This window comes from Plectropomus leopardus, chromosome 4, assembly GCF_026936395.1.
Source record: "Plectropomus leopardus strain MGB_pleo_1.0 chromosome 4, ASM2693639v1, whole genome shotgun sequence".
In the NCBI taxonomy this organism is placed as follows: domain Eukaryota; kingdom Metazoa; phylum Chordata; class Actinopteri; order Perciformes; family Serranidae; genus Plectropomus; species Plectropomus leopardus.
In genome coordinates, this window is record NC_142179.1 from 15,207,327 (window position 1) to 15,234,885 (window position 27,559).

The 27,559-nt window shown below is 37.4% G+C and overlaps 1 protein-coding gene across 1 annotated transcript in view; it reads right to left on the reverse strand.

Moving 5' to 3' along the window:
- ipo11 (importin 11) overlaps nucleotides 1-27,559 on the reverse strand; it is a 152,850-nt gene that overhangs the window by 33,840 nt on the left and 91,451 nt on the right. The window contains exons 23-28 of the mRNA XM_042488560.2: nucleotides 15,583-15,662; nucleotides 15,407-15,487; nucleotides 12,156-12,251; nucleotides 11,581-11,694; nucleotides 10,868-10,989; nucleotides 3,169-3,264 (exon numbers count right to left, since the gene is read on the reverse strand). Coding sequence (XP_042344494.1) covers nucleotides 3,169-3,264; nucleotides 10,868-10,989; nucleotides 11,581-11,694; nucleotides 12,156-12,251; nucleotides 15,407-15,487; nucleotides 15,583-15,662 — 589 coding nt within the window. The remainder of the gene's footprint in view (nucleotides 1-3,168; nucleotides 3,265-10,867; nucleotides 10,990-11,580; nucleotides 11,695-12,155; nucleotides 12,252-15,406; nucleotides 15,488-15,582; nucleotides 15,663-27,559) is intronic.

Below are 27,559 nucleotides of genomic sequence, written 5' to 3' on the forward strand. Positions count from 1 at the left end.
ATGAATACTGGGCTTACATTCATTACGTGGCCAGAGACACAACTCCAAATTGAGCTGGGCGTTAATCAAACTTTATATATCAATTTGTGTTTCAACAATTATGACAACAAGATAATTGAGATAAAACTATTATTGTGCTACATTACATTTGGCAATGATGCTACTGACTGACTTGTGTAAATCCGGCACTCCCCTTTGGTTGCATTATATCAGTGCGTTTGCATTATATCAGTGCGTTTGCCCACCCCCCAAAAAGCCCAAGCTCCCTCTCATCCATATTAATTTGACCTTTAGCACATGAAAATTTTTTTCAAGTTAAATAAAAACATGGTGTTAAGTAATCATGACCTAAATATTCACCAGAATAATAACGCTTATGTTTTTTGCAATAATTGAGCAGTCCTAACTGCAAATGAATGATAGTTTTACTCTGGAACTCCTGGACATGTGAATTGCGAACTGTCTGCTGACAAGTTTGTTAATGCTGTGTTCACGAGTGGCTGAAAAAATCTGTTAATGCAGATAAACCCTAGACCAGAGCAAATGATTTTCAAAATTATGGGAAGAAGGCAATGAGCAAACAGAGAAGAAATGATCCAAAAATCTGCATGAAATGACTAATAATTATAACAAAAAACCCCTGAAAATTATATTTAAAAAAAAAGAAAATTACCTGGGAAATGTGCTTTAAAATTATAATTATTTTGTAATATAAGTTTAAATATGGCATTATGATCATTATAAATATTTTTTCCTGAGCTTTCTTCTTTCTTCACCAGCTTTTACATTTTTTCCCCGATTGTACAAATTTATTGCATCTTGTAAAACATTTCTTACCAAGTTGTTCATTGCCTTTTTAGCTGTTTTTTGAAAGACACCAAACCACTGCTCGGGATTCAAGGTTTTAAATACGTATGAAAGGCGTCTGAAAGCAGCACAAGAAAAGTGATGTCACTCCAGGTTTCAAAGGGTTAAAGCACGGGTGTAATGCTCTACCCAAGACAACATAATGGCCACATCTTTGTTTACCATCTAAAACTTCTGCAGTTTAAATTTTGTTGAACTGCAACTTTTCCTTTCCTAGTTTTCATTCATTTGGTTTCAGTAATCAAATCTGACTCATTGCAGTTTGGTACAGTGCAAAAGACATTCAAACTTTTAATTCCTGTTACAGTAGCTAAGTGACAAGTGACTGAATTTCTACAATTAACACTGGAGTACCATGCTGAGCTGCATTGCCAGTTGGCATGTACTGAATTTATCCACGGCAGCAAGGACATTCATTGTTATTCCACACCACGCAAGAACAATTCCAAACCACTTATGACAGCAGAGGAATAAAAGGAAAGTCTGTTTATTTGAAACTTTACTTAATTCCCAAATATAGGCGGGAAGATTACAATACCCACCGCTTTCTGTCTCAGTTGATTTGCATTTACAAACAGTGGGCCATTTCACAGTCCATTATTTTTCTGGAGAAAAGTGTCCTATTCACCAATGCCACTCAGCCTCCTTCAGCACACTGTTATACTCCACGGTAAGGTACTGCTTTTATATCATTAACTAAAAAAAATCTTTCTTCAGAGGTTTGTTTTTGATAAATCTAAACAACAATTCAAAAGCACATCTGTGGGCGCACTGCTTCAAGTACTTTCACAACAAATGTTTCAACTGTCTGCATTCATCTTGCATGAGCTTTGTAAAAATTACAAAACTCATTCACAGATGAAAAGAAAGTCTGGAGGGTTTAACTTTGTGATTTAGAAATAGTGATGCAGTGATCCAACTTTTTCAGTCCCAGTACCGATATCATACCTGGGCTTTGGGTATCAGAAAAAACAGAATACCGAATTATTACCAGTGTTTAATTAATACACTAATGTGTCAAAGTGACTGGAATCATTCTTTTATGTGTTAGGCAACATCAGGCTTGACTCAAAGATATAGTCTTCTGTGCACATGTGACTTACTGTTTGTAAATATGCTCCCCAGCAAAAGTTAAAGTAAAAGCCTAACTATGTTTGCATATTTTCAGTGCTGTGTCTCTTGAATGCCTGTTGCTTACAGTGTGGCAGCTGGTCGCTACCTTTACATAAAGCCCCGACCTCACCTGAGCACTGTGGTGGTACACACCCCTAAACGTCCCGAGCACAGAAAATGAGAGGAAAATAAGAAAATACAAGCAGAGGATGGAGTCTCTGCAGAAAAATACACCACCAAACACTTCTAGTGGGTCATAAGTGATGAGAGGGATTTCTTCTGTATGACTATGTTCTAGGGTAGCAATGGTGTGAGATTTTTACAGTACCAAAACTGTCTCAGAAAATATTGTGGTGTCATTATATTACAGAATTAGTATTATTATCAGTCATAAAAAGACCCTTAAAGGAATGAAAATAGAAGGGGTAGTTGGGGTTGAACAAACATTTCATTACTTTCATTGAAACTTGAATTTTTCTTTTTTGATGGAAGTATATAAAAAGTCCCTTTTGGAAAATAACTGAAATGAAGGCGAAATTCTCCGTCCAGTTGCATTTTCTTTTCAAATATCGCAGATAAGCAAATGTACAGTATGATAACCGATAACTTTCATATCACAGTATAACTTAAAAATGGTATATTGCTGCAACCTTAGTTTATATGTTTTTTTGGGAAAACCCTGAATAGTATATTGTTCCTCACTTTATAGAGCAAAATGGAATAAATAAATAGATATTAATCTATAATCACTCCAAACAGCTGGCATGTTTGTTGTTGCTCCCTCAGCTATGTGATCTATCAGCATGCTGCTGATATCTGACATTGTTACAAGTATGAGCAATCAGATGTAAAGATAGAAATGAAGTAAAAAGAAGAACATTTTATTTGGATAGTCCACCTAAATGTACTGTTAAAGTATATTTAGCTGGAACTTGGAACTATTCACTCAACCTAGGCTGAATGAAAAGTTAAAGCTCAACTAAATCATTATGAGAATATGTTCATGAATTGTCACATATACTCAATAGATAATCTGTTATACATTGACAGAAAAAAGCAAAACTGTTCAACTTTTGAATCTCAACAAAGTATCTATAGGCTTACTATCCAAATACATTTCATCAGAAGTATTTATGCAATCGTTTTTCATTGTTTTCTCTGATCTGTCTGAGAATCATGCATACTTACTCTTTGAAGGTTCCTGTTTCGGGATCTTCTGTCATTACATCATGCAGCGCCTCAACGGAGATGTTAATGATGCCACAGAACTTGTCCTGGATCACACTGATAACACACAGACGGCACAAGCTTGTTACTCATGAGATCATTAACACAACAGCTGTGTGTGTTTGAATGAAATACAGAGAGATGGGTAGCTGTCCAAAGAACCAAATGGTCATGAAGAGCAATGACACATCAGAGAACAACAGTGAAGGTTAAATCCTGGCGCCACTGAAAGTGATAAAGTGTCTGTCAAAAAAAACATATGGCCATCGAGAGAAAAGGGTGTTTATGTCATCCATCAACTCACGTCACATAACACATGTCCAGATTGTTCTGTTTGTGTGTATCTCACAGTCACAATTTCACATTTGGCTTTTGGTAGAAACATTTTCAAAAAGAGAAAATGGCAGAGAGGGTAATCCAAAAAAACAAAAAACAAAACAAAACAAAATTTAAAACCCAACAAACAAATAAAAAAGCCAAAAATACATGTGTTTAACTATATTTTTAAAACTTTTCTCTACATTTATGATCTGAGAAAAACATGTTCACCCTGAACTGATTAATCACACATGATAAGGGTGATTTTTCCAGTTGTAAATGATATTTCACTGTCTCGCACATTCAAGTGTGAAAAATTAAAATCAATGAGGCTTACTGTCTTTACACACAGTTTTGCAGGGTGAGCCTTTTGGGTGGTTTGCTATGACCTTCTTCTTCTTTTTTTATTTTGTATTGTAGCCACTTCCTCCAGATGAAAAGCATTGCAGAGCATTGGCTTGCTGTACCTGAGATATTTAAAATGTTCTGGCTTGCACCGCCCACCACCCAGGCTTAGAAACAGGCAGCAGTCATTGATGAAATATTTGAGTCATTCTTCGAAAGCACTGGAAAGGCAGTGGGGTTTCCCATGTCAATAGGAATAAAAAGCATGGAGGCCAAAGAATAAAAAAAGCCACAAAGAGCGAGTATGTGTGGGTTTGGGCATTGATGCATCAAAGGGTCTGTCAGTTCAAGTGCTTGGCTTGATAGACCGCAGGCAATGCTGCATAAAGTTCACTGAGCATGAAGTCTGAAAAAATTGAAAAATCAGTGCATGACAGATACATACCGAGCCACTAAACATAGACCTCTCTCTTATTTCTCATGAGTGGGAAGTACTCATACTGTAAATATTCCTGTCAAGACTAAAATCATGAAAGCTGAGCTGCAGCAACAGGGGATCCATCTAGTCAGCATACGACTGTGCAGGATAATCCTATTTTCTACGCCGGCATTTGAGGAATGTATACTCCTCCAATTAACTCCAAATCTGCATACGTACACTCTCACACAAGTATGAGTATAAATCACAGAATAAGTAGAGGTCTCAAAGTTACACTTGAAGGGAAATTTCAGTATTTTTGAACTTTGATGTTTTGTGTCTCAATGACAAATAGGGACAACATTTTTTTTAAACTGGTATTGAGTGAGATCGCTCCATCTGCTGCAACAAAACAGGCTACAATGTGATCCTTATGGGAAATGGTGTCAACTTACATCCACTAAAAGTGCTTGTTTTTGCCACTGACAGGCTCAGACTGTTATTTTAAGTGTCTGACAACATGGCACTTTTCTCTTTAACTCTCACTGACATTTCCATTGTTGTTTTTCTTGCCATAATTCACCTCTTCAGAGGTTTCAGAATGAGACTTTGCATTGAGTGAGACTTTGTCACAATAAAAAAAACTAAAAACACACACACACACAAAAAAAAAAAATAGAGAAAGGTACAGAAAAATATTTCATTTTACTGTGGGGTCCTTTTCACAATGCTGTCAAACACTCCTAATAACAATCTGAACCTGCCTGTGGCAAAAACAAGAACTTTAATAGATGTAAATTGACAGTGCACAACTGGCTGTGGGGATTAAATTACAGCCTTTTCCGCATCTCTCTCACTATAGACCAATTTTAAAAATTGCTGTCTCCATTAGTCACTTAAGCCCCTGGCCCACTGGACCCCCCCAAAAGACCCACTGTCATCTGGCATTTGCATTTTATGGGAAAGGTTATAATCTGTATTTACTCCCATGCCGAATGATTCTGCTGTAGTTATGGGATTTTTTTTAACTGTTTTTCCCACAATTAAAATATCAAAGTATAGGTGCAAATTTTGTATGAGAAGGGGTATTATTTTGACACAAAAACACAGAACAACAGGGCCGAGGTTGAAAAATACCAAAGTTTTCTTTTAAGGCGAATAAATACTTTTGGTAATGAAGTAGACAGAAAGCATGTTTGAGGTGAATTTTAAAAAGTTGTTCCTTTCAGATTGCAACATCTCACTACTGATATCCTGGAAGTGTAAAATACATCACTGAACGCCTCTGCCCCCAATTTACTCATAATAGTCTCAAATTGGCAGCCATGGCAACTGGTTGCAGGCATCCAATCAAATATCTTTTATCACACATTTAAACATGTCTGTCAATTCTAATTCTATTCAGTCCCAACACTTAGTCTCCACTGATTATTTTCTAATGACTGACTAGTGCTAGCTGCTCCGTGCTTGCCATTCAAATCAGTGTAAGTGGAAACATGATCTGAAAGCTGAGACGCTGCGTGCAAACAGGTCGCAGCAACAAATTCCTCATCAGAGTCAACTGTCTCTCTGTGGTCCTCTCACCTTAAACAAAAGCAGGCAGCAGGGAAGAGGACCTTCACCTGTGAAGGCTGCTCTCCGAAATACATTTTAATGTGAATTTTCCTCCACAGTTTGGAAATCAAAAGTTTTTTTTTTCTGTGTTCAGTGGCAATTACAGATTAAAAGTCCACAGTAAAATGTTTTCATCTTAAGGTGACAAAAGGTAGCAGTGCTACATGCTTTAATACTTACTGAATACATTTCATCCTTGTTATTTCTTTCTATAAAAGGGCATATACATATTGGATACATTCCAGCTGAGCTTGTTGCAAATGGCTTTCAAATAAGCCTCACTGATTACATTTGATGCTGTTGAGCATCATTAGGTTTGAATCATTACAGTGGACCCTAAATAGCACAAGTGCTTAACCGGTGTAAGTGGAAAATGCATACTTATGATAGGACTAAAGACTGTAGAAAGTTCTTCAATTTTGCTTCAACTCTTGCAGAAAATTAAAAGCATGGGCATGTATTGAAGCTACTAATTATAAATATTGTATTGACACTACTGAGAAATTGGTCGAAAAAGTTTAGGTGAAAACTATTAAATTCATGGGACCTTGCAAAATCCTATAGTTCAACTCGAAATACTTTTTAAATTATGAATTTTTTGAGTTTGGCCCTCAGCTAAATTTAATAATTTTTTTGCGATTCTTAGGTTGTGTATTCAACTGCTATAAAATTTCCATTTTTTAATATTTCAGGATTCTTTGGTTTTGTCAACTATGAAAAACATGTAAGAGATGATCATTTACAGAAAAAGATTACCAGATGGAGTAATATAACATCTTTAAATTGTTTATATACCTGCAATAAATATTAACACTTTGATTAAAAAGTTTCCAGAAAATTAAAATAATTCTTCTTGGAAAAATATATACTAACAAGAGGGGGTTTTCATATACCATTTTTTATGCAAGACTAAATAACTTACTGATACAATTAAACTACATTAAGGCCAAACAGAATCAAAATTTGGTTACAAGAATGTGAAATCTAATGGAGATACTGTAAAACACTGAGCAACAAATATTTTTTCATGAATATATGTAGCAAATTATCCTTGGGTTTTGTGGATGTTTAGTACAAATTGTATCCCAATTTAGTGAAAAATAAGCAATTGATGAGGTTCAGAATACACAAAGTATCGCAAGTATGATGAAATTAAGCTCCAAGGGCCAAATGTCAAGAGTTAATGACTAAAAAAGTATTTGGAGTCGAATATCAGATTTTCCAGTGTCCCATGTATTTAATTAAACTTTTTACTTTTTTCCAGAGAAAATCTATGATATGAGCTGGCAAAAAAATCTGAATTCTCTGGGTGAGTTGGCATGTAATGACCCAAACAACACTTTTGGACAAACAATTAAGAATTTAAAAAGTACATATTACTAAAATATATATTACACTGTATATGCGTGATAAAATCAATAATTAAAAGCAAATAATGCAGAATCTCACAATGGAGAAGAGCTTGATTTACTACTAGTTCTTACAATTGCAGAAAAATAAATATGCATGTTTGCAAAGTACAGCCACATGTGAATTGAAATATTTATGGGCTGTCTGACAAGTGAATAAAGCAGATGTTTGAATCAAATATACAAACTTATATGAACTTTGATGAGACACAAAGTACCCACTTAGTCTGTGGAAGACAAATATTGGATTCCTCTGAACATGATGCAGCAACTTTGAAAAGACACCCTTATAACCATGATTACATAAAATATAGAGCGTAGCAGATCCAGGCCATAAAGGTGTGCATTTTGATTTCTTACACTCCTTATTCTTGTTGTGTTGCCATAGTAAAGCAAACTGTCAGTGATGATGAACTGGTAGTGCAAAAAGAAAAAAATCTGAACAGGAGGTTCTGATGACTACAGCAGTCGACAGTGAAAATGACCTCATGGCTGTGCATGCTAAACACCAAATGAAGCATTCTAGTGTACTTAGACTGCACAAAAGTTTCAGAAAGTAATAAATGCACCTCATCAAAGGACAAACAGAATTTGGTTTTGAATGCATTAATGTGCTTTCAACAAGTAAAAAAGTAGTTGGCAGATTTACTAAAATCAATCAGTAAACTGTAAAAAGGGAAAAGGTATTCTGTTGAGGACTATGACAAGGTTATTGGTGAATGATACTATCATCTGAGAACAGGAAAACTGTCATTTTAATGAGAGCTCTTACCGTGTACTGTGTTACATGATATGCTTAAATAGCAACAAAACTTTATCCTTCCCCTATTTCAATGAAACAGACACAAACTGCAGGTTTATAAAAGAGAGTCGATTATTCTGGTCCACAAGAGTAAAGCAACTGATTCCACAATGAGTAATGAGAAATGCCTGAGTAAATACTTCCCTGTAGATCACATACACGCAGCAGCTTTACAGCCCTCCAGCAGTGCGTTTTCATTTCATGCCTTGAAGCTGATTCCCAGTGGTGCGCTCTACCTGCATAATACTGGTCCACATTTTCCCATTTAGACATCACAGTAAAGGCAAAAAGATATTGAATGTTCTTAGTCAAATAAATTAATATGCAAATATCATCAGCATACTAGGACAACTAATATTCAAATTTTGCTCTGTCTCCAATCAGCCAAAAAAAAAAAAATCCAGCCTCCATTTAATGGGCAAATTAAACTAGTGCATGCTACAACACATTTAATCAGAACCTTACACCTATCTGTTCTACACATAAGCAATTATTCCTATTATTTATTCTTAATGTCCAAAAACAAAAAAATGTGGTCATTGAACTTCTGTTTATTACTTTTCAAAGCAACATCATGTTTCTAATTACATCGGAAAAAACTACTTTGGAAATTATGGTGCCTGCCAAACAGGTTTAACCAGCACCAAAGGAAAAGCACCAGCGCCAAAATCAAAACAACTAATAAAAGTGGCAAATCTAACCCTCTCTGAATTTAAAAGCTATTTGTCAAACAACTGTTGAACAAGCAGAACGTTTACTTCAGTATGAAGTCTTTGACTTCCAAGCTAAGCTGCATGATTTTGACTGGGTGAATGCTCCGTTTTGAAACTGGTAACAATGGGAAGGACTTTCCCTTGTTTCCTCATGAAATAAAAGCTGTTTTATTTCTGTGAACATCATTTTTAAAAAAAATGCTGAATTACAAGTGCATCATATCCTGCCTCCTGCAACCTTTGCCCTAACTAAACAATGTATTTTCAGCAGGTGAGAACGCGTCTGACATGAAAATATTCTGTTGGGTGTAAAAGGGCAGAAAGTGTGTGGGCCTGGTTCTCACTGATGCCAGATGTGGCCTCTGTAACTGACGGGTCTCCTCTCCCTCAAACTCTCTGACCAATTGATGAAATAACAATGTCTGTCTGTAATGCTTGAGCAAATGAAACCCCAGATACAACAGAAATATACATAGATTTCCATTAAATAAGGTCACACAAACTCATCGCCTTTACTGAATGCAGACAGCACATGCTGTCATCTGTGGTCACTCCCTAAGGACCCATCCTGAGAAAGGAAAAACCCTGAATAATAAATGCAAACAAAGCTCGTAAATAATGAATATCAAGTGAATAGGCCGCACTTATCAGGCAGCCCCGATTAATCACATATTTGGGCTACACTGTTCTGGAGCGAGCTCTTATCTCCTGTCTGCTTAACACAACAGCTAATTTGTGGTGCTAAATGATTGCCAGAAAAGCCTCATCAAAGTTTACTTTTTTCTCATGATTGCTGATTTTTCAATGATGCATTTTATTTCAAAATGATCATCATCACTGTTTCAATTCCAGTAAAATGTAGCATTTAGGCTACCCGTGACCTTCTCTTCATACTTTTCTACATGTTATAGAGAAAGAACAGATGATATTAAGGGCAGCTACAGACAAGATTTGGACCTCTTCCAATTTTAGTTCTGATTGTATGTGAGGAAGTTGATTTGCCATGCAGCACTTAACCAGCCAAGGCTGTCATAATCAATTGCTGTTGGAGACCAAGGACGGGGGCGTAACAAAGGATTTCATGCCTGTCTATGTCTATGTCTATGATTACATTATCTCAATAGCAGAAAAGCGAGCTTCACATAATCTTGATAAAAACATGCATCACCATGCAGTGAGATGGGACATCACAAGAAAAGTTTATTACTGAACCCCACAATGACTCCTCTGAACCACTACAAGAGAAGTTTCACTCAGAAAACCAAATGAGAAAACTCTTTTGATGCAAAGTTAGAAACTGCTTTTAAAAAAATGGTACACAGTCTCCCTGTGCACCTTTCAAATTTAGGTGAATAACATTCTTTATCTCAATATATGAAATGTTGGTTTACCTCTGGTCATTTTAATCTAGTTTAGTGTCAGTAAAGAAATGTGCACACAATAACAAGTTTTAACCCAAAGTAGGACTTTGCACAGAGCTTTTTAAATAGCCTCCCCATGGGCACATGAGACACTTACATACTCTGGTTACTTTCAAACTCAGATTCAACCTACAGAGCTGCAAAGAACTGTATCAGGAACATTTGGCAAAGACAATCAGTCTTTCAGTGGAATCTTTCAAGCACTGCAGGTATGTGACATAAAATGTTCACAACACTATAAATATGCCTGCTTTGTGCATATATGTGCGTGCTGAGCTGCTGTCCCAAATTACTGTGGCACCCATATGGTGCAAAGGCTGTTGATTTTGTGTAGCATATTATGGCTGTAGGGTAAAAATCTGTTACCTTTATCAAACTTTTTAAAAACAACTAATGTTCTTTGCTGTTTGTGACAACCAATTCAGAACCACATACTTCCCAAAGACAATTCTACCAGCTATAAAGATAAACAAAAGCTGGGTAAACAATTTGTCAAGTACGTCTCTTCACTTTCCCCCCTATTTGCCCCGGTTTCATCTGCACTGACGGGGTGAATTCTATCCACTTCCCACCAGCTCAAAGCCCCATCTGCACACAGACAAATGACAAATGTTTCTCACCTGTTGTCAGATGGCAGGAGGGAAAGCAGAGCCAGTGACGACAGCTTCCTCCTCTCTGGCTGAGTGATGTTGTCCATGCGGTCGACCCACATCTCTATCACACTGCCCAACAACTGGTCCATCTGATGAGAAGAGAGAAAAGAAAAGGAGGATGAGGGAGAGGGAGGAGACATACAGAGGGTTAATATAGAGGAAGAAAAAGGAGACAAACAGAGGCAATTAAATATAGAGAGAGGTCAAAAAAGAGAGACATAAACAGTGTCTGACAACTCAATTCTATTTTTATGTTTAAAAATATGAGTCTACTGTTGTCTAAAGTGAGCAACTGACCTTCCCTGTTTGTTCTGCCTCATTTACCTCACTGCCTTGTCCTCTATCGTTAAAGAAAAAGAAGCATGATGGAGCGACAACTTAAAGAGACAACTTTAGGTCTTTCATTTGTTTAGATAAAGGCAGCAATGTCAAAACAAGGCCAAGTCAATGTTGCTCCGGGTCAGACAAAAACAACAATGCCAGGGTTTCACAGTAAAAAGGGGACAGCTCTAAACTTAAGAGTCTGAATATGTTACTGTTAGCAATTCATTGGCTCATTACTCTTAGCATCGTTCAGAGTGATTCCTCTTTAACGATCACTTTGCCGTTATGTCTCTCACACGCATTCAAAAGGGAATGTGCTGAGGAGACAGAAATGAAGGACGGACATCGAGTCTCACCTTCTGGCTGCACTCAGAGGCCATTTGAGTGAGCAGAGAGGAGAAGAAACTTGAGTTCTGGAGCAAAACGCGGCCCATGATTCCTAGGTAGGTGGACATCACCACGGGATATCTCTGTACAACACACACACACACACACACACACACACACACACACACACACACACACACACACACACACACAGAATGTGAATACACAATTACTCAGGTAGATGTAGAAATATAACCATGCACAAATACTTTTACAGCAAAGGTCATTAAGCATGATAACTGGAAAGAGGACAGGTCCACTGACACAGCAGAATCCTCAAAAGGCAGCCTGTGACCCTTAACTGAGCTGAAGAATCAGTTATTACCACTATACTGTCTCCATTCGAACTGATTAAAGAAGAGGTTAAATGCAGGAGCAGGATCCATCTCTAATAGTATTTTGAAGTTCAATAAGGTAAAACCTTCAATAAAAAAAGCAGAAAGTGAGTAAAAATATACCATGGGCAATCTTAAACATGTTTACATGTGTGTCCTTTTACATAAACCCCATCCAGATCTGGACAAGATATTGTGGTAAAACTCACCTCACCGTCCACAATACCTCTGAAGACAGCTGGCAGCAGGGGCTGGAACATGTGGGCTCCCAGTATGGGGCTAACCTTTAAAGCTATCTCTACCACCTGCCAAGACACAGGGAGAGGGAGGATGAGAGAGTGTACTCAGAGAGGTGAGTAAGGGACAGTAGCAAGGAGAAACAGGAGAAAACGGTGCCAGAGGGGGGTGTGCGCCAAACGAGAGACACTAAGGGTCAGACACAGGATGATGTAAAGACAGGGCAAAGTGTGGGAGGACATACTAGGGGGCAAAAGGGAGTTAGCGGAAGAGTCATTTTCGAGAGATAATAAAAGGGTGCAGAAAATCCTCCTTTTAATTGAGGGTTTGACCTACAGTATGTGGTAGGCAAGGTTAGTCCCTTAAGTTTTAGTTTCCCAAGAAATTTGAATGAGCCCTCTGTCAGGCATTAAAGCTGGAGTAAAAAAGAATGTAACAGCTCCAGTAGAGCAACAAAAAACAAAGGCACAATATGACCAGAGAAAAAATCTGAGAGAAAAAGATAACGTGACAGAGGCACCGTGGTCTGCTGCATGTCTGTACTCCCATAAATAGTGCTGGATGTAAATGTGCACTCAGTTATGACTTCATAAGATAAACCAAGCTTAAACTAATGCAATCACAGCCCTGTAATAAATCCTACCTTCATGAAGGTAGCAATATCCAGCTAAGAGAGGTTAAGTAATGCATATGCTATAGTGTTTCCCACAGAATTAGGATGTGTGACAGTAGCTGAAGATGGTGACACAGACAAAAAGATAGCCAACACTAAAATAAGAGCGCTTTTGTTGAAATAACGCATTCTTTTCAATATAAATTAACAGACAATTAATACTTGCTTTCACTGCGCCTGGTGTTCTGCTGCTCCATCTGTGCCCAGAGCATGCTCTGAACCCCAAGGAGTGTGATGCTCAATGTTCAAACGTTTCAATGTTTTTTTGTTTTTTGTTTTTAACTTGCCATCATAAAAACTGTCTTATTTACTATTGGTTATCAAATAACAACAAACACTGAATCACATTGTATCTGCCTTGCGCTCAAACTCAGATAGTTCGAGTTTCGCTGACATCCTCTAACACCGCCTGACTAAACTCCTGTTTCCTGGAGTGGAGTTACTGAAATGCTCAATTGCATTAAACTCTGTCTTTACCGGACGCAATTCTCTCACGAGTGCCCGATCAGTGCTGTGCATGCGCAACTCTCAACAGAGAAGGAAGTGAGATGGCAAACTCATTAGCTACTTTCATCATCAGCTCAGGAAAAAATTATTTTTCACCACTTGCCAGGTTGGGCAAGTGATCTGTTAGATTTACCAGCCCACAATGGCATTTTACTTGCCCCAGACAATCGAGCAATCCTCATTGTTGAGCCCTGCATATAACATATATACACTGAGCCAGGAAAACTAACCTGATAGAACAAGGACTCGATCCAAACCATTAAAATGTTATTCCATCCCCATTAGGCTTTCCATGACTAGACTATTACATAAATCCAGACCACACCAATGTGATGATGAGACACTGTAAGATTACCAATGGCATTTAGCAATTTAGAGCCTCAAATGAGAATTTTAAACTCAAAGGTCAGCGATCAAACCTGAAGCACAGAGACGGGCAGTGAGAAACTATATCTGTCTCTGTAAGTGTGCCTGCATATGAACTTTTCAGAGAAATCCATGCTGATTACTCTGATCCCTGTGTTCTCAGGGTGCCCATGTGTGGTGAGCCGCTGTGTTCCTACGTTTTGTAGGTCGACAGGTTTATTGTCTGCTTACTCTCCTTTCCTCAGAACAAAGGATTAGAAGAAGCCAGATGTGCAGTAATGCCACTGAGCTTTGCTAAGCTAAAGCTCTATGGTCTTAGGGCTGTTTTGCATACATACAATGCTGAAGCTGTGCACATATATACACCAACTGTGAGTCCCAGAGCAAATAAAGAGATACGATTAATTAAAAAATGATGTTTCTGCTCATCTTGACCCATCATTTACCACGCCAATTGTCACCACAATCTTAAGTGTAGAGCACAGCCATGGTGTTTTGGCTTAGTGTTTATAGCATCTAGGGGAAAAATGACGTATTTGCCAGTAATAGAAACACTCACATTTACAGCCAGTTATCTGTGAGGAAAGAACATGCTAACATCCATAAGCTTGATTTAACTTTGTATTATCGTACAAATGTGAGGATGGTTAAAAACAGAAAGGCCCCAGAACTAAACCTTGAGGGACTCTACCAACATGGTGATTCTTTTAGATTATGATTACTACATATTAGAGGGAAACTTCACCACAAAATCAAAAATGAATATTTTTCATTCTACCTGTAGAAACTACACCCGCTGACTGTATCACTGCACAAAAGGAAGTGTGCATTTACTTATCAACAAGAGGCTTGTGATCGTGAAAAGTGAGATGTAAACATTAAAGGCGTCCCAACTGGATAAGTTGTAACATTAACTAGCTCAGTGGTGCTGGATGAGCTAACAGTAGATGCACGCTTCCTTCTGTACAATGATACAGTTGACAGGTGTAGATTAGTAGTGAAAAACTGTTTTTACATGAAACTGCTCACAAGGTCTGCAACAGGATATCTAATCCAAAACCCATGAAAAAAAACCCATCGACTTTGAGGAGAGGGAACCAAAGGCGGAGGATACTAACTCATTTCTGGGTTTGAGGACTCATTCCTACAGCACTCTACACCTGAGCAGCATTGGTGATATTATGTGGCCAAAAACCACATTTAAAATTGTCATTAATAACAACTGAACAGACACAACTTTATAAATAATAAAATTAGATTTTTTGTGATAAAAATGAGGTTCATTAGATTGTTTAGTTAACAGCCCAAATTCAATATTTTGACATTGAGACATAAAAGGTAATTGGCAGAAAAGAGATTTTGAGTAGGCTGTTTGAGGTAAATGCCACAACACTTCTCAAATGATTTATTAGCAGTGAGAATATTGAGGCTTTACCGGCATTATAACCTGGTCTCATTTCACAAGCAGCATTTTCTGTGTCTGTTTATGTCTGTGTATACAGCATTTAATGCCACTTCAAGTGCACCTGCTATTCACTGGGCCACCCAGACAAAACAAACAAACACTGTAAGGGAACTTAAGAGGGGAGGATGAAAAACTGAACCCCACGGAAAGACAGGCAGAGAATAAACAGAGGTGATATAGTTCTGTGTGCCAGAGCGATGAAGTGACAGTACCTTGAGCACCTGGACCTGTCCCTCATTCGTGATGTCTTTCAGCAGATCGCAGAAAGCTCGACACAATGATTCTGCATAGTTCTGAGGAGAAAATAAAATTATATATGTGAGCAGAGGGAGGTTCTATACAACCTTTGAGGATAATGTGCTAGTGTAAAAATGTGCGCAAGTCTCACCTGCAGGAAGTCTGTGGCAGACAAATATAAGTAGGCATTAACGATCTGAAAGCAGGTACGCAGGTTCTCGGAGCTCAGCTCTGAAACAGAACATCAGATGTTACATTTTAATAAATTGGACAAAAAGGGTTTAATTGATGGGAGCAGGCAGGGTTGGACAATGCACATAGAGAGGAAGGAGAAAGGCTTTTGTTGATAAAAGATCCCACTGTAGAAGGGTGTTCAGAAGTTCAACAAATTTAGACTACACTGTATTCTGGGTGAATGGTCTAACTGACTTTGTTTACTGGGAGGAATCATTAAAAACATATGCCTTACTTTTGGAAACTCCTAATTTCATCCACTGTAACTCTTAATTGTATAAAAATAATACATGAAAAGTCAATGGGGATGAGAGGGATTTTTAACAGGCACTGCATATCCGTTGATTTTTAATCTTAGTGCAGAAACTAAACCTTTAGAATGAGGCACCTCACAGCTTTTACCAATAAAAAAAAGATCATTAAGTCCAGGAAAAGGAGAGTGACTCATTGGTTTTACAAGATAAGAAGATAAACTCACTTGGTCTAAATACTACTTTGGTGTTGTGCAACAAGCTTAACTAGAGTAAATATTGTCCGTGAAAATACCATCAAGGACAAAAGCTGTTTCTTTACTCTGTAACAGCTGCTTCTGATGTTTTATCATAACATCCTCTGAGTGCATCTAGTTGTGCTCTTACATGCTAAAAGAAAATCCAGTAGATGCAAACAAAAAAGACACAAAACTGACACATTGTGGGTATTAAAAAAAGTACTTGATGAGGGTTTTTTTTTTTGAAAACCAGCCTATTAAAGATGCTCATGATGCAACAAAGAAACGTTGCGGTTATAGCTTTTTATGCCTTCAAAAAAACCACAAGTGGCTGCTTATCTGCCAGCATTAATGAGAGGGGATCTATTAGGAAGAACTACAAGCTAAATTATTAAGCATGCTGTTGCCTCTGCAACATCATTATCCCAGCGTTAAATATTTTCTACTTCGCTCTGGTGTTTGTCTGACCTTCACTGTTTAAGTTCATGTTAACACAGACAAAGTGAAGCTTCGGACATCAATGCTGGATATGACCTGCGGGTTTGCTGTATGTACAAAGTCTATGAAGTATTTATTCACATTGTGGTGCATCATACGGATTTGAAAAACACAAAAATATTGTGTTTATTTTTACTCAACACCACAGGGGCAAAGAGGATTTAACTCACAAGGCTACATTCAAACAGGATTACAATAAAACCATAACCTAGGGATAAATGTAACAGTAGAAACAAAAACTAAAGGGGACAACAATGGGTGCTTAAACAGATCAAAAAAAGAGGCCGGAACATTTTAGCATCATAAAAGAGCAGATATGCTCCAAAAAGCTCAGCAACTGTAACCTTAAAAACACTCACAATGAAGAAAACTAAACATGAGGCATTTTGTACAGAATTGGTAACACATTAAAAATGTCCTTCAGATAATTCTAAACCAAACACATATCACTTTGGACCATTGGGAGGCTGGATTGCAAAGAATTGACTTTTAACCACTAAGTATGTGTACACGTCTGAAGCCAGTATAGCACCATGGCTCTAACTGTTAATGGCCTCTTGTTCCATGGAGCAGAGAAAACAAGCCTAACTGACATGACTAGTTGTGTAATAGGTTTGGTGTTACAATTAAAGGGTGGGCACTGAGTGAACGATTTGCCATATTATATACTGTACACAGAGTATTGAGTGTGTTTCCTTGCTCATGTGTGCAAACGTGTTGGAAAACGAGGAAAGAAGGCTCTGTAAATTGAGCCAAATTTTACAGTATTTACAATTGCTTAGCAGGCAGCTAAAGTTCAACTTAGTAAAAGAGGGTAACAGACAAGAAGATGAAGTTATGAGAAAAACACAACAAAGAGGGGGAGTTTTAAATACTTAAGGTATTGTCAAGTATGCAGACAGAGGACATACATGATGAGAATGAGGAGGACATGAGCAGTAAGAGGTGGCCTAAACATTTACCACAAATAACATACACACAGCAGGATATAGGTTCGATTGTAATATAAGCTGGCATGTTAGCAGATCTTAACGCCTAAAATACCCCTTGGCACTTGGAAATACAGACACAAACACACAGACAGGTGAGAGAAAAGGAAGAAAAGAGAAAGGATTGAGAGACAGCTGAAGGACAGACAGGAACTGAAACACTCACACACACTTGCATGCCGACACTAACACCCCCAGACAGTCACACATACAGCATTTATACATACACCGAGACTAACATCTGTATGAATACTTTGAGAGTAATGCACGCTGACAGTGTAGCTGACTCTAACACCAAGAATAGCTGTTTACCTCAAACTAGTTGACAGCGGAGCTAATTCTAACACCCAGGACGATGGTTACTTCCCTGAATGTACACAGGGGACAAATACTGTGGATATATAGACCTATGAATACATACATATATAACACATTATTTTGGTGTTGAGTAAAGTTAGAGCTGTTAAAACTCAAAACATTTCATTGTGTATTTCTTTTTGTTTATGTTTTAATGGGTGTGCAGTAATTCTTTCTGAAGGACCTCTTTTCAAGAGGTCAGGCCCAACTCAAGTAATCCCAAGATGAATCTCCAGGGTCACCATGCAATTAAATAGATTAGAAAATATCTATGCACCTATTTGTATGAATATATACAAAAATGTTGCTTTCTTTTCTTGTTTGGTTGAATTTTTAAAACCAAGCGGCAACCTCTGAGGTTGAAAAATTGAGCCAATGCGGAAGTTCCAAAAACTGCAGTTCCTGTTGTAGCTTAAAAAGACAAAAAGAAAAGAGAAGAAAAGAAAAACCTGCAGAAAGGCCCCCGTTTTTGCAGTTGCAGGTGCATTTTTATAAAGCTGTCTTTGCATTTCATTAAGGCTCAGAGTTATGTATACTTTTTTTTTTTTAAAGATTTTTTTGTGGCTTTCTTTTTGCCTTTATTGATGATAGGATAGCTATAGTATGAAAGGGGGAGACAGAGGGGATGACATGCAGCAAAGGGCTGAGGCCAGAATCGAGCCCACAGCCACTGCGGCAAGAACATAACCTCTGTGCATAGGGGGGGCCCGCTCTACCAACTGAGCCACCAGGGACCCCAAGTTATGCAAACTTAAAGGCAGGGCCACTTGAGTGACAGGTTACCTGCAAGCCATTGCTAGTCTAATCAAATCCGCCCCTCGCTTCTCCACAGCTCCACCCTCTTGTCCAAATATGGTCACTTCTAGCTCCAAGAAACCAAGAGAAGGAGTCAACAAACTAATGGGTGAAGTCACAGTAAGACCATTCTTGAGATGAGAGATTAAAAGTAAACACCTTTTTTTTCATGGTATAACAAGCTGAAAAGATGTTATGCAAAAACACAAGTTATAACTGGTAACTTGGGTATGCTTTTGCTAAAAAAAAAAAAAAAAAAAATAGAAAAAAGAAAGAAAAACAACAACAAACACAAGGCCAGGTGAGTGTCAAATTTTGTGCTGTGGAAATAGTGTTATCCACAATTAGTCACTACCTACTTAGCTTTTAGAGCTGTGTATTGGCAAGAGTTTGTCAATGCTATACATAAACAGTATATTGTGATATATTGCATCACTGTAAGCAAATCAACATACGGTGATTTTTTTAGCATCACATTTTAGGAAAAATGTCATGTTACAAAGAACACAACATCATATGCATACAATCTGAGTAAAAAAACAACTTTTTTATGCGTCAGAACAGCAGGATCCATATTAGTATTTACAACTAGCCCCACAACACACTGGCAATATGTTTGTGTGCGAGTGAAACAGTCAAATGGCTTAAGATCAATAACAACACTGCTATCTAGCAGTCAGGGGTTTAAACAGAACAGAAAATGACCTACTGAAAAAAAATCTTTACATGTGAGCTATTCATTAAAAAGTCATAGTGATACTATGTTTCGTGAAACCGTGTCGATTCTCAGAAACGTGAATCACAAGTGTATTAATATTTTCTCACACCTCGATGCCTGTAGAGTGTATCCTGCTTGCTATTTCCCTCTTATTTTTCTCTCATTCACTCTTCAGCTTTCCTTCTGTTCTTCTTCTATTATTTAGTGAAGCAGGGTTTTTTTTAAAGTGTTTTTCTACAGTACTTGTTTGAAGATCAATACCAATAATCAAAGCTCTCATGCCTACTACAGTATTTATTAAAAAAATATATATGATGACACAAACACATGATTTCAGGCCTGTATTGCTCACAAGCATATGGCTCATTGAGCAACACACACTTGGATCTTTCTAAGAGCATCTTTTATGAGTATATAAGAAAAAATATAATCCTACAATCAGAGACCTGAAACCTCTGATGCAAATATTTTGCCAGTCTAATACATTGCTCCTCTGTGGCACTGAGTTGTTGTTCTAGCACAGAAGCCTATATTTGCAGTAGCTTAGGGAGATATAGCTTCATGTTATTTTCAAACATATTGTCTCTTTCCAAAGCCAAAGTTAGAACAAACTTTCTTCATTTTCAAAAAGCACTTATACCTCATGAAACTTCTTTTCATCAAGGTTTTTATGGAAGAAAATTAGAAGTCACTTGTGGGTAGTAATAGAGGAGGTCCAGTCCGACCAGGCTGGTCCGTACAGGTGATATTAATGTTGATGTATGCAATATGTTTTCTCTAGCCATCTGCCAGACACAAATAGGTAATGAAGATAATGCATGCTGCCATCTGCTATCTGTGCAGGTACATAATGTATTCCAGGGGCCTATTTAGTCAGCAAATCAGTCTACATGAATATTCAACAGTACAAACATAGTATGGGGCAACATTACTCTAAACACACACAGTGCAAGCAAGTTTTGTGAGCACAGATGAAGAAAAGAAAATGATTTATTTCAAAATCAAATCAGCTACAAAGATGCGAAAAAACAGGGACAAGGAGAAGAGTGATAATTTAAAAAGTCAAAGTGATATCAACTGTATAGTAAAGAAATCAATCTGATCTTCCCACAGTTTGTGTACTGTAGAACAAATACTGGAACATACTGGAACATAGAGCATCACAAGCAAACGGACAGACAGAAAAATGAGAGCTCGGCTTCAACAAATGCTTTCCTGTGATCAGGTCAGGACGTTTAGTTTTCTAAAGAATAAAGCAAAGGCAACAGATTGCTTAACAGTGGGTGAACAAGGACACACAGCGTCATCTGACAAGGCAAGCATGACAGGTCTGCAGTCCTGCAGAGGAGGTGAATAAATGATCATGGTTCCTAGTTGACACCAAGGTGGGTGCATTTAATGAGAGCAACTCTTTTTTTCTCTTAAAACCTACTAATAGGCTGCATTATCTACACCTGTATCACATTTACATGTTTTTCCCTTTCACTAAATATAAGCTGGGGAATCTATCAAGCTACTCTTTGAACTATATGTTGTTCACTGTGAAATGTGTCTAAAAGTATACAAAAAAATTTTCAGTGTAGTTACCTCCAATCCATTGAAAATTATTTCAAACAAATCTACATTGAGCTGATGCCACAATACAGATATAAATGCAAACACAACTGTGTAGCAAGGGAAGGAAAGGAAAGGAAAGGAAAAGGAGGAAAGCAGGACAGGTATAGAGAAAAAGGGGTTAAAAAAGTGTATGTGCATAGGCATGAGCAGAAAAAAATGAATGACGCCTAACCAAACTCATCCTGCAAAACTCTTACATGAAATGTATCTAGAGCGAGCAACCAACGCTCTATTTGTATATTTGCTTGTTTGTTTTCATTGTATTTGGTTTGTTTTTCTTATTATTTTTGTTTTCTTTCTTTCTTTTATCTATGCTCATTAATGTTGTTGCTTTCTTACTTTTATCTAATATCATCGCTTTGTTGACTTTGTATTGGGCTATATGTATGCACTAAACAGTGAATAAAGGGTTAAAAATAGCATTTAAAAAATACAAAATATGGGTGTCTTTTTGGTGAAAAATGTTAAAACAAAAAATTGTCAGTCCATTATTTATTTGGCACAATCCTTAAAAATATGAACATTTGGGCTCTACTGCGCATATAAAAAGATACCTGAGACCGTAGTTGTGAGTCTTTCAGGGAATGCATTTTGATGTTTTTTTTGCTGTTGTGGAAATACATATCCCATCAAGTGTGCTGTAATTCAAATTCTGTCTAAAGTAGGATTTGACCTCAGATTTAATGTCATTGATGTTGAATAGGTAATACAAACAATTATCATTACATATGAAATAGCTACATTTTCATTTAATAAAATGTGCTATCTCAGTACTGCAACCCAAGTCGACAGTGCATACACAACCAATCAACATTTTTCTCCCTTTTAAGGGATTTTAGACTATACCCAAATTTTAAAAAAAGCCTTGTGTTTTGTCCTGCAGCTAAATAGGGCAGCTGAATGGTTGAGCTCTGTTCAGTCCTATTGACAGCAGAATGACTGTCATCCTCAAATATCATGAAATCAGTTTCAACTGAGAGCAATTCCCACTAGCCTCACCATAGTAATAAGCAACAGCAACAAGAAAAATATGTCATACATGCTTGTTTACACAAACAAACACCCACACTGGAACACACCCTTGAAAAATGGCAGTATGACACACACAGAGGAGTATCATCAAGGCCACTCAAACAACACACAAGTATTCCTACGCAACCAATGACATACATACAAGTACTTTGTCAACAACATGACTGTATAATAAAGATAGACGACATGACAGCTCCCCAAAACATCTCAATCACCTTTTGACGGCTGGCTACAGTATAGGTCATAAAGCCGGCCCCCCTCCTTGTTAGCATATTATGAATAAAAATCAAAGTCCACATCAAATAATTTTTTTCCCCCAAAGATGGTTTCTGTTATTTTATGTAATTCTTATCACTTAAACGTTCAGGAATTTAACTTTTACTAATGAGTTGTCTTAATTAGTTATTTGATTTTATAGAAAGTGGGTTTCATGTCATGATTGACAGCTTTGTGCGCAAATCGGTGTGCTCATATTCAATGATGCTGCTTACAACTGGTCAGATGTCCAAAACTTGATACAGTACAAAATGCTACTGTGCAGACTCCAAATGACGTCACCAGCGCAAGATCACTGTGGCTGTATCAGGATATTTTGGCTTCATTTTTGTACAGTGGAAGAAAAAGCAGACCTGCATCCATTTTAATTTAGTTATTGAGTCAAAACAAATGGTTGTGCGCTTGTCTTTTATAAACTTGTCAGTAGATTATCATATTTTACATGCAACAAATATAATCCGAACAGTCTGGTGATAGCTTTTCATCATTTCTTTTTAGCGTGATTATATAAACTAAATGTTTGTGCATCTTAAAACAAAACTTAGGGGGGGAAAAAAACTTGCATGTATACTGTAGATCTAAAACAAGCTTTAAGGTTTTACTCAAAAGTAGAAAGTGTTGAGGGAGCCAAAAGCAGATGCTAGCTAAAGTGTGACGGACCTAAGAGGTGCATTCATGTTGTCATAAAATCTGCCTCCAACCAGAAAATGTAACTGAAACATATTCAGAGTCTACAAGAGGAGGAGGCTTTAAACCACCGGTGGCCTTCAGCTGGTGGCATATGCCTGAACAGCTCTCACAGCATCCCTCCAGCGACAGCCGATCAGCATCTTATATCATTGCTTTGAGCCAAGATGCCACCAGCAGGACTCCACAGGCCCAGAACGACACAGACTTGGAACGGCAATTTTATGAGTGAGCTACAAGCCAACCCCCCAGGCACAGATAGAAAGCTACTCCGGACCAGATAGCAGAGAAACTATATGACTCTCTTCTGACAAATATGACATAATGGTAAATCTGGAATGAAGTGTGAACTCGGGATGAAGCACCGCGGGAGAAAACCTCAGTCTGACTGGTGCTGCTACATGAAGAAAAGTGTCTGTATGTTACACATGTCTCAGCTAGAGTAACTTTTAGCAGACAATAAACCTTTACTGCCATTGATCTTCTCCAAAAGGGGAATCAATACTGAAGAGTTGGGTGGGGATGTTGTTTATGTTTATGTAAGAATCAGTGTTTTGTTTATTTCAGTTGGCAAAATGTGTGCTACACCTGGATGTGCGCTACAGGCTAGTGCTGCCCTAGTTTAAGGAGTCTTTTGTGTATTATGATTCACTTAATTCCTCACCTGCATTATTTTTTATGATTTACAAGAGTTTTAGTTGTGTTTTTGTCCCCCTTTTTCTTACTTTCTTTCCCTTTTTTCCTTCACCAAGCACAAATGCAGGCACCGTTTTTGTGAAAACTAGAGAGCAAAGGGCTGACAACTATCCTCATTGTACAAACTTAGTAGTGGCCGCTGCACCGCCTCCAACAGTCATGTGTGTGACAAACTTCACTAACTTGGGCTGAAGAGTGGATGGTTAAGTCAAATCAAACAAAAAGAGGCTTGATCTGTGGGTACCACTCCAGAGCCAACAGGTTCTTCTGCTGCGTGTGTGTGTGTGTATTGTTCTTTATTTTAAGATTTCAACTGATGTTTAATATTTTTTGTCTGGACGCCAACAGTGGATCCAGCCCAGTAAACACAAAAAATCCATGACTGAGAACAACTGACTGAGTGATTAAGTTTTACTTTTGGTCTGCAGCTGCTTCCTGTATCCTTTTCAAATGAAATGCCCTCATTTTAAATGAAAAGCACCTCTAGCATGTTATAAACGGTCCAGATATATAAAAGACTTTGACCTAGTCTTGTTTTTTTTGAGAAAGTATTTCTAGTATTTTGAAAATACAGTGTTACTCCACTCCACTCCTGTCTATTTACAAATTATATTTGATTTTTTTAACTTTGTCAAACACCAATTATAAAATATAAAAGTAACTGACAAACATATCTACAAAACAAGTAACAGATACACTGCCTGTTTCTGATCAATGTTTTGCATGGATGAACCATACGCAAAGTTAAAGTTATGTCACTGTGTACATGAGTACAACATCAAGTTGACTTTGGGGGAGAAAAACTGCTCCAACGAAGATTTTTTAACAGCTAGTTTGATGCACAGTTCCAGATTTGTTTATTTTGGCATTTATTACTTTGACTTATTGGTTCACTTCTGATAGTCAAAGATTTTTAATTCCTGTTCCAAACTATTATCGGAACATAAAATTCAGGTGACATCAAACACAAGTGTACACTTGCTGTCCAAAAAAAGTAAGAACAAAATAGAAAAGTGAATAATTTGTAATTCTACCTTTGTTATAAACTCAATTAGTGTAATTATTTACTGTGTGTTAGAGAGGTGCTTACTGAAGTGTGGCAATTTCTGAAGCTTTATTTTGATTTTGAAAGGACTGATTAATTATGAAAATATTTTAATATTCTTTTCTCCCATGCAAGTAAATGGCCATAGACAGCATATCAGAGACCCCTTATGAATATTATTCTAAAACAGAATAGGCTATTTTGCCAAATCAATACTATAAAAGGCAAGTGAGGACACAACCGCCTCACAAACACACACACACACATCATCATCTGCTATAATCAAATAGTCACAAAAACAGCTGCTAAAGCACTGATTAAGCTTTAGTCAGTACATCCTTCATAGCCCTGGGCATGTGCTGCACAATCCGCTTCGGTTATCAACATTAACAGGAAAATGAGCCCCACGTCTGACTGTGATAACGCCTCTGAAGTACCTCTAATGGTTGTTTGGGACACTGCTAAAATTTTGGTCATCTCCCAACCCAATTTTCGCTTTGCAGTGCGTGATGGGGACAACAGATTCCAAAAAAGTGGGGCCAAAATCTGCACTGATATGCTACAAGGACACTTGTGTTTGTTGGGGACACACCCTGCAGCTCTCCAGAGACGGCTTACTTTGCCAGGTTTTGCCATACACAAAGGACTCTCTGCAAAAACATGAAAAACAACACGGCCAACAGCTACAGTTGCAAGATGAGAAGATGACTCCCATTTGGTGCTTGAACGACAAAGTCTTTGAAAAAGTCACGGACGAGTAACCATGCATGAGATAAGCAATAAAAGCTCAGCAAGGAAATCAATGAAGTGGCAAACATCACCTTTATAAGGAGACACCCATGTATGAGATGACAGCAATGATGAGAAAGCAGAAACCTCCCAGCACAGTGCCAAGAAAATTTCTGAAACATCTCTCTTTAGTTGATCCAAAAAGCAGCTCAAGGTTGAAAAGGCAAATAGAACTAAGAAGATTTTGACTGCTAAAGAAAAAAAAGGTTAATGATTAGAAATGATTTCAGTATAGCAGGATGTCTACAAATATCAGACCCTTTTATATAATAATTTGATGCTTTTTGTTACCCTTTTCAAGTTACTACTTTTTGAACCAAATTTGTTTGCACTTTGCTTTTTATTACACAGCACCTTGCTCTTTAATAGTATTTCTATAGTTTTCTTTGCTGCTTTCCTTGCTGCTGTAACAATGTGAATTTTTCCATGGTGGGACTAATAAAGGTTTATCCTATCTTATCTTAAGACTATTTTCTGCATATTTTTTTTTCTTATTTAAAAATTGCAGGTGAGTGTAAGTATTATGTATGGTATGTAGTCCTGTACAGACATAGGTTTTATTTAGAAATATAGTTATTAGAATGAGTTAGGTTAGTCTACATTTTGCCAAAAGGCAAAGTATAAAGTATAGGTTCTGTGTTTGGTTAAAAGATTCTAACATCAGATATGTGGATTTTGGCACCAATAAGCTTAACTCATTTTGACAAAAAGGTTAAAAGTTGGACAAATGATATTAGATAATGTTTGTGGGACAAATTCAAGACTATTTAATGGCTTTTAAGGCCTAATATTTATAAAATTAAGTAGACATTTTAAGGACCTGCTATGTACATCTTATAATCAATCTTAAGATGTGTTGTTCAAGGTTTTTCTATCCCTGCAATAAATATTGCCAAATAAATACAACATCCGTGATTGCTGTAATCAGTCATTACTGCTAGTTGAGGAGCTTGTAATAAAAAGGTTGTCCTCTGGTGGGGACGTCCAGATTGATCCATGGAGCACATTAGCTGGGCAGTTAACTGCGAGACCACATTCTCTCACAGGCAGAAGATGAGGCCGAAAGCTCTCTCAATACACTATCATTGATCTTCGTGGGGATGGTCTGACATGTCTTTGGCTGCAGCAGTAATTGCTAACTGATGGGATGATCATGAAGCAGTGTTTTGCACTGCCCAATTTTTGTCCTATTATTGCTTTAAAAGCCACTTCAGCAAGGTCATGCTGTAATTGTCCTGTCTATTTTCATTTATTTACCTTAAAGTGGAGTGTAGGCAGGTTAGCAGTACAGAAACACTTGCTAAAAATTAATTCTTCATTTCAGACAATTAAAAAGCACCAACAATTTCTGGCTCTACCTTTCTTATTGTGAGGAATTACTGTTTTGTTTTAGGTTTTTTTTTGTTCAACATTACTGTTAACTGGTTATCTTTGATATCTGGACTTTTGACCAGACAAAACAAGCTATTTGAAAGCATCATAGTGGATTTCTTGTAATTGTGAGGTCAATTTTTCATAATTTTCTATAATGTCATGGACTCAACTATTAATCTATTGGAAAAAACAATAATAAAAAGGCTTTTAAATGAGAAACACTAACTCTTAATTGTTTGTAAAAGTATTTTAAATACTAAATACTTTCAGTAAGAGTTCCCATGTTTTCTCATTTTTCCCATTGATTTATTGCTCTGTTGCTGCTGCTCTCTGCTTTTAAAGCCCCACCCCAGAGTATTTTGGCATTACTATTTCATATTTTTCTGAGCCATTTTCTGGCAATGTTGATAAGCCATACTGTTTGCCAAATATTCTTTGACCAAATCTTAGTTTTGTTCCCAAAGCTGGTCAACTCATTTTAAATTTTGGCTACATTGAAGACAAAATCTGGGATTGACAGGGCAGTGAGCT